At 43.9% G+C, this 18,777-nt stretch overlaps 1 protein-coding gene across 1 annotated transcript in view; it reads right to left on the bottom strand.

The window, feature by feature from the left end:
* The window catches only part of clpb (ClpB family mitochondrial disaggregase), a gene marked incomplete at its 5' end in the record, with an annotated part of 84,754 nt that overhangs the window by 26,989 nt on the left and 38,988 nt on the right, over positions 1-18,777 (bottom strand). The window contains 2 exons of the mRNA XM_080731152.1: positions 5,169-5,266; positions 17,906-18,034. Of these exons, the coding sequence (XP_080587278.1) occupies positions 5,169-5,266; positions 17,906-18,034 (227 nt within the window). The remainder of the gene's footprint in view (positions 1-5,168; positions 5,267-17,905; positions 18,035-18,777) is intronic.

Here is an 18,777-nt window from a genome sequence, read left to right as displayed (position 1 = left end):
GTACAGAGAACTGTCAGTAAATCTGAGATGTTCAGGGCAAGTGTTTCCTAAACCCACCAGGCTTGAGCTAAGACCCGCCTCGCGGAAACGCCTCTCTCAATAATCTTAAGTATGAAAGTGCATATAGTGCTCTTAGTGCAACGCAATACTATACCTACTACCTACTGATCCATTACAATAATACACGCAGCATAATATGCCCAAAGCCATATCCAAACTATAACAATTTAACTGATAATCAGTAAGAGTTTTTATTTTGAGCACAGTAGTGACAAATTAATAGCTTTCTCAGTACGTTTTTCTCTTTAGCAAAGTTACAAAGTTTTTCCTTTTTTAAGCAGTTTTTTTTTTAGCACAGTTTATTTTGAGCACTGTAGTGACAAATTAATATAGCTGTGCATTGTGCAAATGCAGGCTTTTCTCAGTACAAGATTGTCTTCATGCCTTTACTAGGTCTGACTTTATCCACCCTCCATGTGTCCGGCAAGGATTTCAGCCACTCCTGGACTTAACTCAAGCCTGGTGGGTTTAGGAAACACGCGTTAACGGCGCTAGGCCACATGCACGGGTCCCTGGTGTGGCCGCTCTGACTGCAGACGGTCAGACCCCTGAACATACAGTGTTTGTGCCAAGTCTGGTGCAGATTGGAACCACGGTGTGCCTGTGGTGTGGCCACATGGGGCCCCTGGTGTGGCTATTCTCTGATGGAAGACCCCTGACCAGTGTTGGTGCAGCTGTAGCGTGGCTCCCAGGGCCCACATGGGCCCCCCTGGTGTGGCTATTCTGATGGAAGAGGAAGACCCCTGACCAGTGATAGTGCCAGGGCCAGTTGGCCAGGTTTTGGTGCAGATTGGAGCGACGGTGCACCTCGCAGGTCTGCGTGTTACGTTTGTGACGTCCACCCACTCACCCACCTTCGTTTGCCTCTAGGCAATTTTAACCCATTTAGGCCTAGAATTATTTCATGCTTTAAAGGTATATTCAGTGATTGTATTTCATTCAAATAAAAATATAATTGGTAAATGTTCCATTCATTCTCCTCACTAGAATGTGTGCTGACCATATAAGGACTTCCACCATGGCCCGTGTTGCGAGCATAGCTAGATTCCGTTTTCAGAGGTGGCCAGCCAGTCCTTGACCAATCAGGGTAGAGTATGGCCGTAGTTATGTTATGATGTTTAGTTATGATGGTCAAAATAAAAGTTTTGAGAACCACAGTCGCTCTGAATTAAGAACGTCTGCTAATTGCCTAGATTGTAAACTACTGAACTCATAAAATGCCACAGTCTTGTAGTAAATCTGTATCATACAAATCCTGAAGCTGGAGACGTAGGCCTACCGATATTCAGTGATTGGGTCTAATGATCAAAACGAGAACATAATAAAAGTGTCGAAAATCTATAACAAACTAAAAATTTCCACGCTGTGACAAGATGACCCCCGGCCACTTTCATTATCACTGAATACACCTTTAACTATTGAAAAATAGCAGATATACAAGCTCACAGCAAGGCACCGAGTACGGGTGGTACATTTAAGTGCCCAGGTTGTTCTCTGTACATCCGAGCTTCTCCACAGGGAAATAAAGGGTGAACCCTGGCACCGCTGGAGCCTGGCTGTCCGCTGAGCTCGGCAGGATGTTTTGTTTGCGTGGTCTTTTCTTGAGTCAAGACAATTTTACAACTATGGGACCAACTGAAATCAATTAACCCATTTAGAACGGGTACACATTATTTTATGCTTTAACTATTGAAAAATAGCAGATATACAAGCTCACAGCGCGGCACCGAGTGCCACGCTGCTGCGAGCTTGTAGATCTGGTATTTTTGAAAAAATGAGAAAATTAGAATTTTGACCCGATTCTATAAGAGTCTTTTGAATCTTTGAATTTTCTAAGGTTTTTGGCCACGAACCCCATCTCAAAATATCTAGTTCCAGGGACCCCCCAGAAGCAAAATTTGAGTTACAAACGTTCGCTTAAACACACACATTTTCACGACTTTTTCAAAAATAGCAGATCTACAAGCTCGCAGCACGGCACTCGGTGCTATATCTGCTATTTTTCAATAGCTAAAGCATTCAATAATTCTAGACCTGAATGGGTTAAAGGTGTATGCTTTTAAAAGTGCATAGTCAAGTGTCTACTGTAATCTGTTTATTGTGCATAGTCAATAAGTTGGCATTTTATAAATTCATTGTTTTTTGTTTAACGACAGGGAGACATATGGGACAGCATATTATAGCCAACTTCATTGTGCGATTAATAGCGATTTTTTTTTTCTTTCTATTTGACCATTTTATCGTTTATTCAAATTCTGTCCAACAGGTTGGATGTTTTTGTTGCGTTCAAAACATATTTTATAAAATCTTTGACGATTGAGCAGTGTTGTAAAGTAACTAAGTACATTTACTTAAGGTATTTGTACTTTACTTGAGTAGTTCCAGTTTTCAGTACTTTTACTTCTACTCCACTACATCTCAGAAGCAAATATTGTACTTTTACTCCACTACAATTATTTGAAAACTTAGGTTACTAGATACTTTTGCGGATATAAATGATTATATTATAAAACATACATTAATCCACTTTGGCCCTATTTTATACCTATAGGCTATTTGAAAATAGCCGATCTACAAGCTCACAACACGTGGCCTCGCGTTGTGAGCTTGTAGATCAGCTATTTTCAAACATTTTTGTACTTTTACTTTTGGTACTTTAAGTACATTTTGATGCCAATACTTTCATACTTTTACTCAAGTACATTTTTGAATTCTGGACTTTTACTTGTAAGGGTGCCCTCAGACCAAAATACCTATGAGAGTGGAATCCGCGTTCCGCCAATGCATTTCAATGAGAAGGGAGCGTTTTTTGCAGAAATCCTCTGCTGGCATGAAACCGCTTCACTCTCCTTGAAATGCATTGGCAGAACGCGGATTCCACTCTCATAGGTACTTTGGTGTGAGGGCACCCTAACAGAGTAATTCTACAATGCAGTATTGATACTTTTACTTAAGTACAACATGTGAGTACTTTTTCCCCACCTCTGCGATGGGGGACAGCAGGTTGAAAGTGGTTGACCCCAGTTAACCTTTAGCCGTCTGCAGACAGCTTTTTACGCATCCACTTCCAAACAGCACCTGTCAATCAATCCCTGCACCTACTGAGCCCGCCCTCCTGTAGTGTGACGGATGCTGATGTGTGTTAATGTGTGTTAATGTGTTACACACAGCCTCAATGGATCACCATACAGATGTCTGCTGGACCAGCCAGCATCACAGAGGGTAACCAGCAGGTTACAGCTGCCTACAACTCTTAGTTATTTTAAAACGCAACGATAATTAAAGCAGTGGTTCTCAACCTTTTCAGGCCGCGACCCCCAAAATAATCATATTTTAACTGGGGACCCCCCACCCCATCCTGACGAGCACTAAGAGCTGAGGCATTACATTTTGTAAAACATGGTATGGTTCTATTGTGAAAATAGCAGATCTACATGCTCACAACGCCTCGCAACGGCTATTGTCACAATTTCTGCCTCTAATATTTGACAATTTGGACAATGTTTAATTTTTTAGAGGCATTAAAAAGTCCTTAAATTGTCACTTTAAAAATGAGCAGATACCCTCTACACATTTAAACTTTATGTTGGTTTGTTTACTGTTGAGAGAGAAAACAATGTTGCACATTAAGTTAATCATCTGGGGACCCCCCCAAAATAATTTGGGGACCCCCCTGGGGGTCCCAACCCGCAGGTTGAGAACCACTGAATTAAAGTCCCGTTTATTTCCAAATAGTAACGCGGGGGGGGTGGGGGGGGGGGGGGGGGGGGGGGGGGGTTTGAGTTATTGAATGCTTTGGTTTGACTTTGCTTTCTTTTAAATACCCCTTTAAATGTAGAATAATTTTACCTTTTATAGAATTGAAGTACTTTGCTGGGTGTTTTATCTGTAACAGTACGTATTTGTATATCTCTGCTGTCGGGTCTAAACCTCCTAACTCCAAAATGTTCATTTTCTGGAAAATGAGCTCAAGTGGAGTTAGGAGGTTTTGACCCAAGGGCTTTTACTACTTTTCATTGGTTCAATATTATTTTAACCAACACACAGACGTAAAGGGTGTTCAATAGCACATATTTATGAAAAAAAGAGAGGGCCAATCGGGTGGAGTTAGCTGGTTTGGCAGAAAGTGTGGAGTTAGATTTTGTCCCAAGCACTTTTTACTACTTTCCATTGGTTCAATATTATTTTAACCGACACACAGATGTAATAATTTAATAGCCCTGATTTATGCCCAAAAAAAAACGAAGAGGTTTTGGCCAGACAGTGATGAATGTATCTATTGTCTTGAATGTATGCATTGACCTGAGCAAAACTATTTTCCCTTGTCGATGAATAAAGACACGATTTTGAGAATTAAACGCCCAGGCTACTATCTGGAAATATATGCTAGCTATTCTCCTTAATGATAAACAAAATGTTTAGTTATATCAGAGACAATAGCCTGAAAAACAAAGCCAAGTGACAGCTGTGTAAGTCAACGTAATCTTTTTGTTGTATTCACATGTCCTTTTATAATGTATTTATTTTAGATAGATAGATAGATAGATACCTTTATTATCCCAAGGGGGAAATTTAGTAATTTTGCTCCGTGTCTTGGTGTGTTAATGCTTAAGTGTTGGAACTACCTTGTTAAATGAGTAAATGTAGTGAGTGGGGATGGTTATCGTTCACCTTTGAATCGATACGATACCTTTTTCGATAGCTGGGAATCGATATGATACCCTTTTCGATACCATTTTCGACTTTTTATTTAAGTTTAACTGCTCTACGTAGAGCAGAGGTAATGATGATGATCACACAGTGTGGCGGAGCGGAGAGTATAGACGTTGGATAATCATCATAATAATAAACATTATAGGCTATTGTCGGCTATTTTCCACAGTAACGAGTGCAGCCTACTAAAGCAGTCATTAAACTCTCATGCAGTAGCCCAACTGTTACAGAAGCGACCGGCCAGGGGTGCGTTCCAGAGTATCGAAACAAGGTATCGTTAATTTTTGCGTGAACCGATACCCGATAGTATCGACGTCATGCGATCGATACCATTAAAAGTATCGCAGACGATACCCATCCCTAGCAGTGTGTGCATTTGTGTGTCTGATAGATACCTTGTCCTCCCACTCTTTCAACAGTGTGCTCAGCTCTCCATCTTTGGCGTAGGCCAGTGGTGTGTGGCCCTGGCTGTTGGTCTGTAGGGGGTTAGCACCTGCAAGCACACACAGGCGCACGCACACACACGCACACGCACACGCGCACGCACGCACACACACACACACACACACACACACACACACACACACACACACACACACACACACACACACACACATTTTGATTTAGTTTAGTCATAACCTTTTGAATAAAAAATGTCATTTAGTTTTAGTCATATTTTAGTCGTCTGTAAAGTTTTAGTCGACTAAATGTAATATTTTAGTCGACTAAGTCTACAGTTGATTTTCGTCCACAAAAATGTACAGTATATTGGTGGGCCTTGGCGGTGTCGTCGTAATGACTCATTTTACACTTGGTTGCACGCTGTTTTTATTTGTGGACCAGATTGTCAATATACTCTTAGTTTTAGTCATCACAGTTCAGTTGTTGTTTCGTTTTCGTCAATCGTCAGTGAAAAAAAAGGTAGTCGTAGTCATACTGTCATTTTAGTCGACAAAATGAACACAATGAAATTTTCAGGTCTGGGACCCCTATAAGTGTCGATTCCATTTGTACACTCTCTCTGAGTTAAAGACCCCACATTTGGACCCCTGGGGGTCCTCGGGCCCCACGTTGAGAACCAGTGATATAGAATACCCACAAGCAGCCCCAGTAGGCCGGGTCAAAATGTCAATGGACAGAGTCTGGCTAGGTGTGAGAGGTCACAGTTCAAGGGGTCAGTTAGGCTAACTGCAGCCAAGCAGGGGGCTATAGATGGATATATCTGCAACGTGTGCCAATATCACACACTCTGACCCCTACACACACCTATTAAACAATCCACACACACACACACACACACACACACACACACACACACACACACACACACACAGACTCTCTGCAGGGCGGGGGGGGGGGGGACATTGTAACACACCGATGCACACTGACAGGGACGTGCTGGCCCCCTGATTCAGCCCGGGAAAAAGAGTTGTAGAGGCCCTCATTGCGCGCTATAGAGAGAGATCTCTCTCTATAGCGCTGCTGCTACTCAAAGATTTGCCATTTCAGATCATGACAAGTGACAAGCCAGTGGGCCAATTACATGAGTTATATTTTGTCGTTGTCGGGTGGAAACCTTGTATGTCCAAAACCGTTTGTTTTGTATTTATCGTTTAAAAAATTAGATAAACTAGTGAAAACAGACGATCTACAAGCACACAACGCCTCGCGGTGCGAGGCGTTGTGTGCTTGTAGATCTGCTGTTTTCACTACTTTTGTGCAACGGCCTTGTATGATGAAGCAGGGCTTTGCTTTGCGAAAAAAAATGTACAAATTTGAAACTTGGAGATACGAGGTTTCTGCCCGACAGTGATGATTTACTTTGTTGGCCGCCCAGCCCCCAAAATGGAACGAAGGCCGACATTTTATTTGTATTTTGTTCCTAATGGCCGGCCTGGATCGGCCGGGAATGAACCGGCCGTTCGGGAGTTGTCCCGCTTTTCCCAATGGCCAGCACGTCCCTGCACACTGCAGCACAGCAGGGCGTCACGATGTCCATGGAGGAAGTGGCTTCTATAAAAGCCTTTATTATTCAACAGACTCTCTGTGAGGGGTAAAAAAACAAAACAGCACAATGCCAACGTCTGTGTGTGTGTGTGTGTGTGTGTGTGTGTGTGTGTGTGTGTGTGTGTGTGTGTGTGTGTGTGTGTGTGTGTGTGTGTGTGTGTGTGTGTGTGTGTGTGTGTATGTGTGTGTGTGTGTGTGTGTGTGTATGTGTGTGTAGGGTTGTCAGTGAGGTGGTTAGCAGGGCCTTCTGGCCTGAAGAGGGAGGAGGGCAGGAACCTTCAACCCAGAGACACAAGAGTCTCACGTGCCTCCACACATGGCCTCGCGAGGCCAGACTGTTGCCTCCGCGATTTGGGCAAATGCTCCCGGCATACAGTCTGGCAAACGGAAATAGAAACGATGAGTGCGAGATAAAGCGGATGTGACGCAACCGCTCCCTTGGTGCAGTAACAATAACATGTCCTACTGGAAGCGTTGTGTCTCCTTTCAATATTTCTGGGGCCGTTATTTCGTCTTTCTCTGGTGTTATTGGAGTTACCTCCATGATGTTTTCAAACGTTTTCTTAAACTATACACCCATAACAAGAATAGGCCGCTCGAATGACTTTGTCTGAGCGATTGTGTTTCTGTTATGTTTCCAATGGGACTACAGTTCAGTGCAGCAGTGGCTACTTCCGACACTCGCCGTTCGGGAGCTGCCGTTCCAGACTCCATATAGCATTCGGAGATTGTGGAATAGTCGTCTGGCTACGCGAGACTACTCCACACAGGACCAGTTCATGTTGCTTTCATAGCATTAGTATAACTCAACTACTAGTCAGTGTTCTTTTTGACAGCACATTTTGATTTAGTTTTAGTCATCGTCTTTTGAATAAAATGTCATTTAGTTTTAGTCATAATTTAGTCACCTGAATAGTTTTAGTTTTAGTCTAATTTTAGTCGACCAAATATAAGATTTTAGGCGACTAAATCTACAGTTGATTTAGTCAACTGAAATGTATTTTGGCAGGCCTTGATGGCATCGTAATGACTGATTTTACACTTGGTTGTGTGCTGAAAATAGCAGATCTACAAGCTCACAACACCTGTGACACACAACACATGAGAGCGAACCAAACATAAAATGACTCTCTTCTCCACTAGTCCCTCCCTAACGTTTTAGTCTAGTTTTTATTTTGTTGACGGAAGTGTCAATATATTTAGTCTTAGTGTCAGTCATCACAGCTTAGTTTTGGCGATATGGCGATATATCAACCAGGACGATATATCGTTGCCTTTTACGATACTGATATTGCGCATGGTCATACCTCGATAACGATACCCATATATTGTGCAGCCCTACAAGTAGGGTGTTCATTTACCAAAAAAACAAACAAACAAACAAACAAACAAAAAAAACGTTTGAATGTGGAGATGAGGTTTCTGTTTCTGCCCAAAGGTGTATACATCATTGTGTTCTGTTTACATAGTTTGTACAAACTGGCCTGTTACAAGGGCAGACACTGACATACTAAAATCACTAACTAAATAAATATCAATATCATATTAGATGAGAACAACTCCAGACTGTCCCCAACGAAGCAACAACAACCACTGTATTTGTTAATCTTTTTACCTCATCATTTGTATTTGTTTTTAATTCAGGACCAATCATGCATTTTGAAGGGCTTATTTATGTCATTTGTACTTCAAACTAGAACCTTTCTGAGAGCACTAGCTTGTGCGCTTGTACGTGTGTGTGTGTGTGTATGTGTGTGTGTGTGTGTGTGTGTGTGTGTGTGTGTGTGTGTGTGTGTGTGTGTGTGTGTGTGTGTGTGTGTGTGAGTGAGAGATCAATAGCCTATAGCTACATTTGTGTTGTTGCTGCTGCAAATTTTGACCGTGGAGACTAATAATCGCTGTGATTATCGATGAACTCCTAAATTCTGCGTCGCACTGGCAAAGCTATTGATCCGAGTGACAACACAAATGCTCCCAAAATGTGAAGGAGAAAAAGCAATAATCCGACACGCACAAGCACACACACACACACACACACACACACACACACACACACACACACACACACACACACACACACACACACACACACACACACACACACACACACACGTGAGCGTGCACACCTAGGACATAATAAATAGCATCATTTAGAGCTTTAATATCAGTCCACCCCTCTGGGTACCGGACTTTATAAAGGGATCAACAGTAGGCACACTAGGACTCGCTCTATCTCTCTTTCAATCAAACACGCACGCACACACACACGTACATACGTAAGCACACACGCACGCACACACACACGCACGCACGCACGCACGCACGCACGCACGCACGCACGCACGCACTCACGCACGCGCACACGTCACACACACACACACACACACACACACACACACACACACACACACACACACACACACACACACACACACACACACACACACACACACACACACACACACACACACACACACACACACACACACCATCCTTTCATTGGTAGTGCTTTAGTTATGCCTATTAGGGGCCCCACCCTCCTCCTTCCTCTCTGGCTTTCAGTGCAGCTGGTGGGAGAAGACCCCCCCGCTGTGTGTGTGTGTGTGTGTGTGTGTGTGTGTGTGTGTGTGTGTGTGTGTGTGAGAGAGAGTTTGCCGTGTGACTGCATACAATTATTATTATGTACATATTATACTGTGTTAATGTGACTCCTTAAGGGTAAATATTTCCTTTTTTTTGATTGATTGATTATTTTAATGGAGAACAGTACAAGTACTGTCAATACAATATAAATGTAGTACAGTACAAGTACAGTTAAACACCCTGCCTAAAAGGAACATCCCTAATAAGAGCTTTTACGGTCTGTTTTACATTGGAAGTAGGGATGGGACGACACACGATATCATCGTTTATCGTGATTAAAAACACTCGTATCGTATCGCGGTGATTTAATTTATCGTGAAATCTTCCTCCGTCATGCACTGGGATCAATTCACCTTTAATTTGCCGAGCTGCATATCCAGTACCACTTAAACCCCCTATTGGTAAAAAGTACTTATAATATACATACTTGAAACAGTCTTTTTCTCACTCTCTATCAAATGTCTTTGCCAAAAAATAGCGTGTCACAATAGCGCGTCAAAATAGTGTGTCACAACGCGACGCGATGTGAGCTTGTAGATCTGCTATTTTTCGGCAAATGTTCTGCCCCAGGATAATGGATGTTGGGGATATTTTGATTATCACAATAATATCACGATAATATCACGATAATATCACGATAATATCGCAAATCGCGATTTCTTTGGTCTCATGATATGAAATGAAAATGAAATTCAGTTCATATCGTCCCATCCCTGGTTGGAAGTCCTTGGTATTTAATTCATAGACATAACACTGTGTTACGGCCGGACTACACCAAGCCGTTTCGCGCGCGTCAGTGCGTATGCGGGGCACGCGTGCGTATGCGGGGCGCGCGTGCGTATGCGGGGCGCGCGTGCGTATGCGGGGCGCGCGTGCGTATGCGGGGCGCGCGTGCGTATGCGGGGCGCGCGTGCGTATGCGCTTTTTGGATAGATCCAATGTATATCAATTCAGCCGGCTACACCACGGATACGCATTCCCTAAAAATAGGATCGGTTCTATTTTTTAAGCACGCGTTTTGTGAACAGACTATCTGGTCTTCCTCACATATACTCCCTCCTTGGTGTAGCCTGGAGCGTTTACGCATACGTGAGCGTCTTCACGGACAGTACGCGCGTATGTGCGCATTTTTTGGTGTAGTCCGGCCGTTAGACTAACACTCAAATGTATTGTGTGTGTGTGTGTATGCGTGCGCGCGCGTGCGTGTCTCTCCCCCTGCCACCCAGTGCTCTGTCCATTACTCAACCCCCTGGCCTAGCGGCCCTTCCCGGGGGCCTGGGGAGCGGGTAGAGAGCCTCCCCAGGCAGGGTGAGGGACAGTGGGGTTAGCAGGAGGCCTGAGGGTGAGCCTGGAGACTGTGATGGATGGAGACGTTGTGTCCAGACCTGGCCAAGGCCAAGAGAGCGCACGCACGCACGCACGCACGCACGCACACACACACACACAGACACACACACAGACACACACACACACACACACACACACACACACACACACACACACACACACACAGGGGAAATAATGAGGTATGGCCCACACATAACCATACATACTGACACACACTTATACACAGGAGTGCACATAACTGGTGCGCAGCGCAGGTGCAGTGGTTCTCAACTTTTTAGGGCCGCGACCCGCGACCCCCCCCCCCCCCCCCCCAGGCAGGGTGAGGAAACAATGTTGCACATTAATTTAATCATCTGGGGACCCCCCACAATAATTTGGGGGTCCCGACCCACAGGTTGAGAACCACTGTACAAGTGCACATGCGTGGTCAAAATAAATGTTGCGTGGCAAGTCAAACTAAATGACGCGCCCTTGCGCACTGCCAATAGCGTCAGTTACTAGCTCTGGTGTCACGTAGTGCCGGTGTCTTTTCTCTATTCTCTTAGACGTTACAATTCTTTTTTTTTCTTGCAGGAGTGACTACTGGATATGCACAGCATGTCTATTTGATACAGTAGTGTTGGTCTCAGAACAGTCTGCAGTCGGATGGATTTTCGTCAATTAAAAAAGCAGTCTGCCGTCATACTGTAATTCTCCATCTATCATTGCTTTTAAATGTGCAGAAACATATTCATATGGCACTGTTGCATATAACGATGTAATGTGCAGCACTGCCGTGCTTGCATTGTAGCCTTCTATTTGGCCAGGACCTACATTTGTATATAATAAACATATTACAGCTCATCCGCACTGCCTGTGAGTCCCGCGACACGAGCAAAACACTGTCCACATATGTACCGGTATGGACGTCGAGCATTGCGTTGCGACGTAGCTTGAACCACTGGCCGGCAGTGCAGTGGTGGACAGTAACGGAGTAAATTTACTTGAGTACTGTATTTAAGTACAGATACTGAGGATCCGTATGCCTACTTTACTTGAGTATTACATTGCTTTGATAGCAGAGTAACATTTTTTATTTTTTTATTATTTTTATCCCACGCAACCCATTTTCACCCAGTGCCAATTGCCTATGTAATCCTGGGCTCTGCTCTCCCTCTGCCGCGCCTGGGGAGACAACGGACTGACCTCATGCTTCTTTCAATGCATGAGGAGTCCAAGTTGTTTCTTTTCACCTGACAGTGGGGATTTCCCCGGTTTGGACGTAGCGCGTGGAAGGAACACGTTATTCCAACCAGTCCACTGCGCCACCGTGCCCCCCTTATTAGAGTAACATTTTGACTGAGCTTGTAGTGGAGTAATTTTTTTTTATAGATTTGTTTTTGGGTTTTTTATGCCTTTATTGACAGGACAGTAGACTGACATGAAATGGGGTGAGAGAGACAGACAGACAGTCACACACAGTCTTAGTAAGGACGTATTAAGGGTGGTGCGTTTGGAGGGCGTGTCTCTAATGCTTCCAGTGTTTCGTGGTGATTGGTCCTGACCGCGGCGCCGCCGCCTACCCGTCGCCCCAGCAACGAGGACCCCCGTTCTTTTTAATATGATTGGCTTAAAACCAAAATGCCTCTGCTTTGTGAGATTTCGTACCTCTTCAATTGGGAAGATGTGCATGCAGAACACTTGATTGGGTTAGGTGAGGGTTATTTGTTTACGCACGCACAGAGCCGCGAGATCTGAGACAGACGCAGCTACTCTGCAAAGACTGTGCAATCCATCATGAACGCAAACAAGGCATTATTATGGGTGTGTGTGTGACTGTGTGTGTGTGTGTGTGTGTGTGTGTGTGTGTGTGTGTGTGTGTGTGTGTGTGTGTGTGTGTGTGTGTGTGTGTGTGTGTGTCTGTGTGTGTGTGTGTGTGTGTGTGTGTGTGTGTGTGTGTGTGTGTGTGCGCGCGCGCGCGTGTTGGGGGAATGGGCTTGTTCTGGACTTAAATAGTAAAAACAAAGATTACGATAAAAATTTACAAATGCAAGTGCCCCCCACAAACCCTATATCATGGGTCTTCAACAGGGGGTCCGGGACCCCTAGGGGGTCCTCAGACTTACTACAGGGGGTCCTCCAAATCTTTGAGTGATCTACAAGCTCACAACGCCTCGCTGAGCTTGTAGATCAGCTGTTTTTGGCAAAGAAGTTTGGTGTAGGGGGTAAAAAGAGCAGACTACAGAATGAAAGGTCAAATGTATTACATATTGACGGTTCAAGTGGTTAAATATCTGAAAACACAAATTGACATGCATCCTAAATACACTGATGATTGTGCTGTCAAACAATTAAACTATATACAGTATAATCTAAGAACAGATTGTGGGGGTCCCTGCTTCATCTCTCTCTCAACTAAGGGGTCCCTGGCCTGAAAATGTTGAAAACCCCTGTCCTATATATTTATTTGACCGGGGTCCCCCAGGGCTCTATACTAGGTCTGCTAGTATTTCCCTCCACAGCAAATCCGCGAACAACAGTTCTGCAAGCTCACAATGCTTGTAGATCTGGTATTTATTTTTGCCCCAAATGTCCCAGAACAGTGTTCATGTGGTTCGGTCATATTAGGTCATATAAAAGAAAACACAAATATAAACAAATCGGTCAAAATAAAAAGGTCTAAAACGTGATTAATAAACAGATAAATCAATATCTGAATGTTTAACTCATTGTAAAAGATGATCTAACAGTGGCCAGCGCAGTAATAAACTAATAAAACAAGCCTATGAATCACACGCGCCCCGCGGGCAGAGCGTCCATCTGCTTAAACAACCCGGGTCTAGTTGAACTCTGACCCCATGGGCCAGTGCACAACATGCCCTTGGGGTAAGGGCCACAGGAAGTGTGTGTGTGTGTGCGCGTGTGTGCGTGTGTGTGTGTGTGTGTGTGTGTGTGTGTGTGTGTGTATGTGCTGGTGCGGTTGGGTCAATGACAGGTGCGAGTGGATCGCGGGGGTGAACGGAAATGCGCGTAAACGAGTGACCGATTTCTAATGAGCTTTGCAATAGCTGTGGAGTCCTGGGGGGGAAAGGGGGAGGGGGGGGGGGGGGTGGAGACGTACCGCCTGGAGCAGAGTGGAGGCCAGCACAATGAGAGAAGTGTGTAACATTGGTTTCTCGGGGCCCCCAAATAATTGGCAAAACACAAATGACAATATAACATACCGGTATAATATATTGTCGTTGTCGGGTGGAAACCTTGTGTGTCCAAGACCGTTCGTTTTGTATTTGTCGTTTTAAAAATCAATTAAACTAGTGAAAACAGCAGATAACCGAGCGGTGCGAGGCGTTGTGTGCTTGTAGATCTGCTGTTTTCACTAGTTGTGTGCGACGGCCTTGTATGATGAAGCAGGGCTTTACTTGATGAAACAAGTACAAATTTGAAACTTGGAGATACGAGGTTTCTGCCCCGACAGTGAGGATAAATACGTATGTAAAAGATATTTATGTAAATCTTCTCTTTAAAAAAACAAGACTTTTCTGGGGGCACAGATAGCCGAGGTTACGGTGCGTACTGCGTACCATATAGGTACTGAGGCCTGATATTGAGTCCCGGGTTCGATTCCCAAGCCCGATGGACTTTTGCACTCTCACTCTCTCTTCACTGTGTACTATCAACAAAGGCAGATAGCTCATGCACATGTTTGTGGATCAGCTATTTTTGTAACGCTAACCAATAAGAAGGGAATATTGTCAGAAATAGTGTCATATCCTGGAATAAATTCCTTACCAAAACATTTCTTCACCAATGTATTTGTAAAGGTGTCTAGTAACACATCCCACAAAGACTGAAATTCAGTTTCCCTAGGAGAATCAGTTACAGCTGATGGAAGTTGGAGTCCCATTAAATTAACTATACAGGATAAAACACTCCAAAATAAATATGCTTTAAGTAGCATGTGAGGGGTCAAACTAGGGGATTTTAATGATTCTGAATCCATTGCAAACATTTGTTTTGCACAAAAAACATTCCTTGGGGTAGAAACAGCCCCCATACAATTATTGTTTAGTGATGATTCATCACTTTTCAAAGTTTTGTGGGAGCCGCCTTGACCCCAAGGAATGTTTTCCGTGCAAAACAAATCTATGATGATGTTACCAAAACAAAATTCCTTATGTTTTGGTAAGGAATTTATTCCAGGACTTTTTAAGATATCCCCTTCTTACAAGGTCTGAGATTGTCTGAATGTGCTTTCATGCACACTAATATTATGTGATTATTTAGATGTACGAGGCATCCGTTTTTTGGTGCAGGAGAAACAATATGTCTGCAGCCCATACAAGAGCTTATTGTGATATATATGCAAAGCTATTCTACACCTGGCACACGTTGATATTACACAACTTATCATGTTTACTGTTGTTTTTGCACTCTGTATATTATATAAGCGGTTTCCAGAGTAATATTTGGAGTCGTGTTCGTTTATTTTATGAGGTAACATTTCAGCAACACCTCCCAAAAACTCTTCTGGTTGTGAATCTACGATCCATGGCCCGTGGACAAGTTACATGACCACCTGGCTTGTACTGTGCCTGCCTGTTAAACACCCTTAGGTGTGGTTATTACCCCCTGAGATCCCCTCCTGGCCTGGGTAGGGATGGGACGATACGATAAAAAAACACTCACGATAATCGTATCGTGGAGATTTAATTCATCGTGAAATCGTGCTCCGTCATGCACTGGGATCAATTCACCTTTTATTTGCCGAGCTGCATATCCAGTACAGCTTAAATCATCGGGTAAAACGTAATTACTAGTAAGACACCTCAGGGCGACAATGACAATTCTTGGCCATCTGACCAGTGATGCATAACGGACCAGTTACCCATATATGGAGACCCCTGGTACCCATATATGGAGATCCATGTACTGTATATGGAAATATTCTGTGAGAGCCCAAACAAGCTTATTCAGTTATTTGTTATGTGAAAGTCCTATGACTATGACATCATACCCCTTTATGCCCATACATGGAGATCCCTGTCTGTAGAACTAGCCATTAGCGTTACAGACATAGATACATATGGACAAGCTGTGACCATACACATACTAAACTGCGACCAATATACATACCTTTTTCACTCTCTATTAGGGCATTCACGAATAGTGATTTTTAGTATTCGAATTATTCTACCTCAATGTATTCGAATAGTCGAATATTCGACAGGACTGGCCAAACTGTCAAATATTAAGTAAGCAAAAGGCGAACATTGTGAAAATAGCAGATCTACATGCTCACAACACCTCCAAGTGCTTGTCAGCTTGTCCCCAGTTCAAATATGTTTATTTTGGGGGTCACGGCCTTGCCTGGTTCCAGACCATAGACCCCGCCCACTCTCAGAGTGGACTCTTTCTCTGGTCTGGAGCTGAGTACAGGAATCGACTTTAGCAACCCAAAAATTCGGCTGCTCCAATGAGCGCGGGGGGTGGGGGGTGGGTCTAACGAATATCCAATCAGCGCAGCAGTTGAAACGATTTCAAACGAAGTTCACACACGACAGGCACACGCACACATACACACACACACACACACACGCACACGCTGAGTTCACAAGCTGTTAATGTTGATTACATGTTTCTGGTCGCAGTTCTGTGTGGAAGCAGTCACTGGCACAGACAGAGATACACACACAAACACATACACGCGGCCGTGCGTCGCGATCACCGTGTGTCGCGAGCACGATGCGTCGCGATCACTCGCGCGCGGTCACGCACGCGCACGCTCGCAAAGTCCTTCCCCCGTAAATCATTTAGAATAGGGCACAGCTTCAGACTAAAGCGTGAGCTGAGTCTGAAATCAGGCTAGTCACGGCCTAAAAAGGTTTGAGAACCCCTGGTATAGGTTGTGCCAAATGTAGTTCTAAGAGCGGCCATTTCTTGGGTAAACACAGCCTTACACAGGTGTTCTGATTAGACTATAGCATTAGTTCTATGCAATCAAACAATTGAAACACCTGTGTTTTTACCCAAGAAATGGCCGCTAAGGACTACAATGACGTAGCCGCTGGCACACACTATAGAGCATTAACAAATTAATCCACCAGGGGCATTGACAACTCATTCTTATGACTTCCTATCTAGCCAAGATTTATAAACTATATATTTTTTAAAGAGAGAAAAAAAAAAGCGAATACTCAACTTCGGTGAACAACGTCGAATAGTGACTTTGATATTCGAATATTCAAATATTTGGTGAATGCCCTACTCTCTATCAAATATTTTTGCCAAAAAATTGCCGATCTAAAAGCTCACAACGCGTCACAACGCAACGCTGTGACGCGTGACGTTGCGTTGAAAAGTTCATATCTTCCATTATTCTAAACTAGACCTTACCCGTTCGAATATATGTGCTGCAAAATATGTTCAGAGTGTGGGTTTTGGGGAAAGTAACTGTAACTGCATGGTGCGTGCGTGAAAATATGTGGGAGCATCATAATGTAAGGAGCAGCCCATGGAGGAGTGTATATTTATGATGGATACAAATAATTTAACAGCAAAATTAGGTGAATAGAAGTATGAGGATGTATTTGCTCCACATAAGTTTTCTATACCCGTTGGAAGATGAGACACACATCACCCGTTGCATGCGTGACCCATGCAGAGAGAGAGAGAGAGAGAGAGAGAGAGAGAGAGAGAGAGAGCGAGAGAGAGAGAGAGAGAGAGAGAGCAACATTCCTAACTGTGAGAGAGGCTACAGATCCCATGGCCTGGAGGAACGGACCGTAACCCTGACAACAGGCTGTAGAGCTGTAGAGTGAAGAAACGCTAAGAAATCGCTAGAATTTGGGAAAAATGAAATTCGGGCTCCGTCATTGTGTGTATAATGCTAATGACCAATGCCATGTTAAATTTGAGATCAGTCGCTGAAGCGAGTGAATAGATAATGCATTTTGTGACTGAGTGACTGAGTGACTGACTCTCAGTTCTAAAATTATATGTTAGATGGAGGTGTCACCTAAACCTAACCTAAAACCTAACCCTAACCTCAGTGGAGGTATTTCTGAATGGGGATGGCTCTAAGTGGGGGTGTTTCTGAGTGGAGTTCTGCCCCCATCCCCCTTCTCCTGGGCATGCTAAAGGATGTGTGGTTACATACCAGCGTCCAGCAGCATGCGTACGGTGTGCGGGTCGTCGGCCAGCGTGGCGTAGTGGAGTGGCGTGCAGCCATGGAAACCAGCCCTGCTGCTTAACCTGCTGCTGAACTCATCTTCTCTGGATACCAGCACTGATGGACAGAACCAGAGAGAGAGAAGAGAGTGGAGAGGAGAGAGAACAGTGGAGGGCGAAGGAGGGGAAGATTTACATTATTGTGTATTATTATTTTATGCTTTAACTATTGAAAAACAGCAGATCTACAAGCTCACAGCGCGGCACCGAGTGCCGCGCTGCGAGCTTGTAGATCTGCTATTTTTGAAAAATCGTGAAAATTAGAATTTTGACCCGATTCTACAAGTGTCTTTTGAATCCTTCTAAGGTTTTTTGAAAAACCTATGTTTCTATATGTCAGCAATCTGGCCAGCCATCGTCAAAGTGTGCAAAAACCTTTAGTGCCATTTTCTTTGCACGAGACGAGCGGTGTGGAGAGAAGGAGGTCGGAGAGAAAGGGAGAGAAAATAGAAGCATTTATTTCATTTAGTAGTAGCCTACTACCACACTTTCTCTTTGAAATGTACAAATTGTGTCAGATAACGTCCAAACATCAAATCATGTGGATCCAAATGGGAACGGTGTGGCTCCAAGGCGGATTTCGGACTACATGTGTCCAGCCTGTGATGTCAGTCATCTATGACATCTATCTTTATATAGGATGGATATATTGTAAGATGTATGACATATTATGGTCTACCACTTAGGATTCATGGTCGGCCCAGGTTCGACTCCCAATATGAAGACCTTCATTTTTGGGAGGCCGCGGTGATTTGGTAGACAGAGAGGCTGTCTGGTAACCAGAATTTAGCTCTCTGGTTC

Source organism: Nannobrachium achirus (assembly GCF_963921795.1).
Source record: "Nannobrachium achirus genome assembly, chromosome: 8".
Lineage (NCBI taxonomy): Eukaryota > Metazoa > Chordata > Actinopteri > Myctophiformes > Myctophidae > Nannobrachium > Nannobrachium achirus.
Note: the sequence above shows the minus strand (reverse complement) of the source record. Positions and strands in the feature narration are given on the sequence as shown.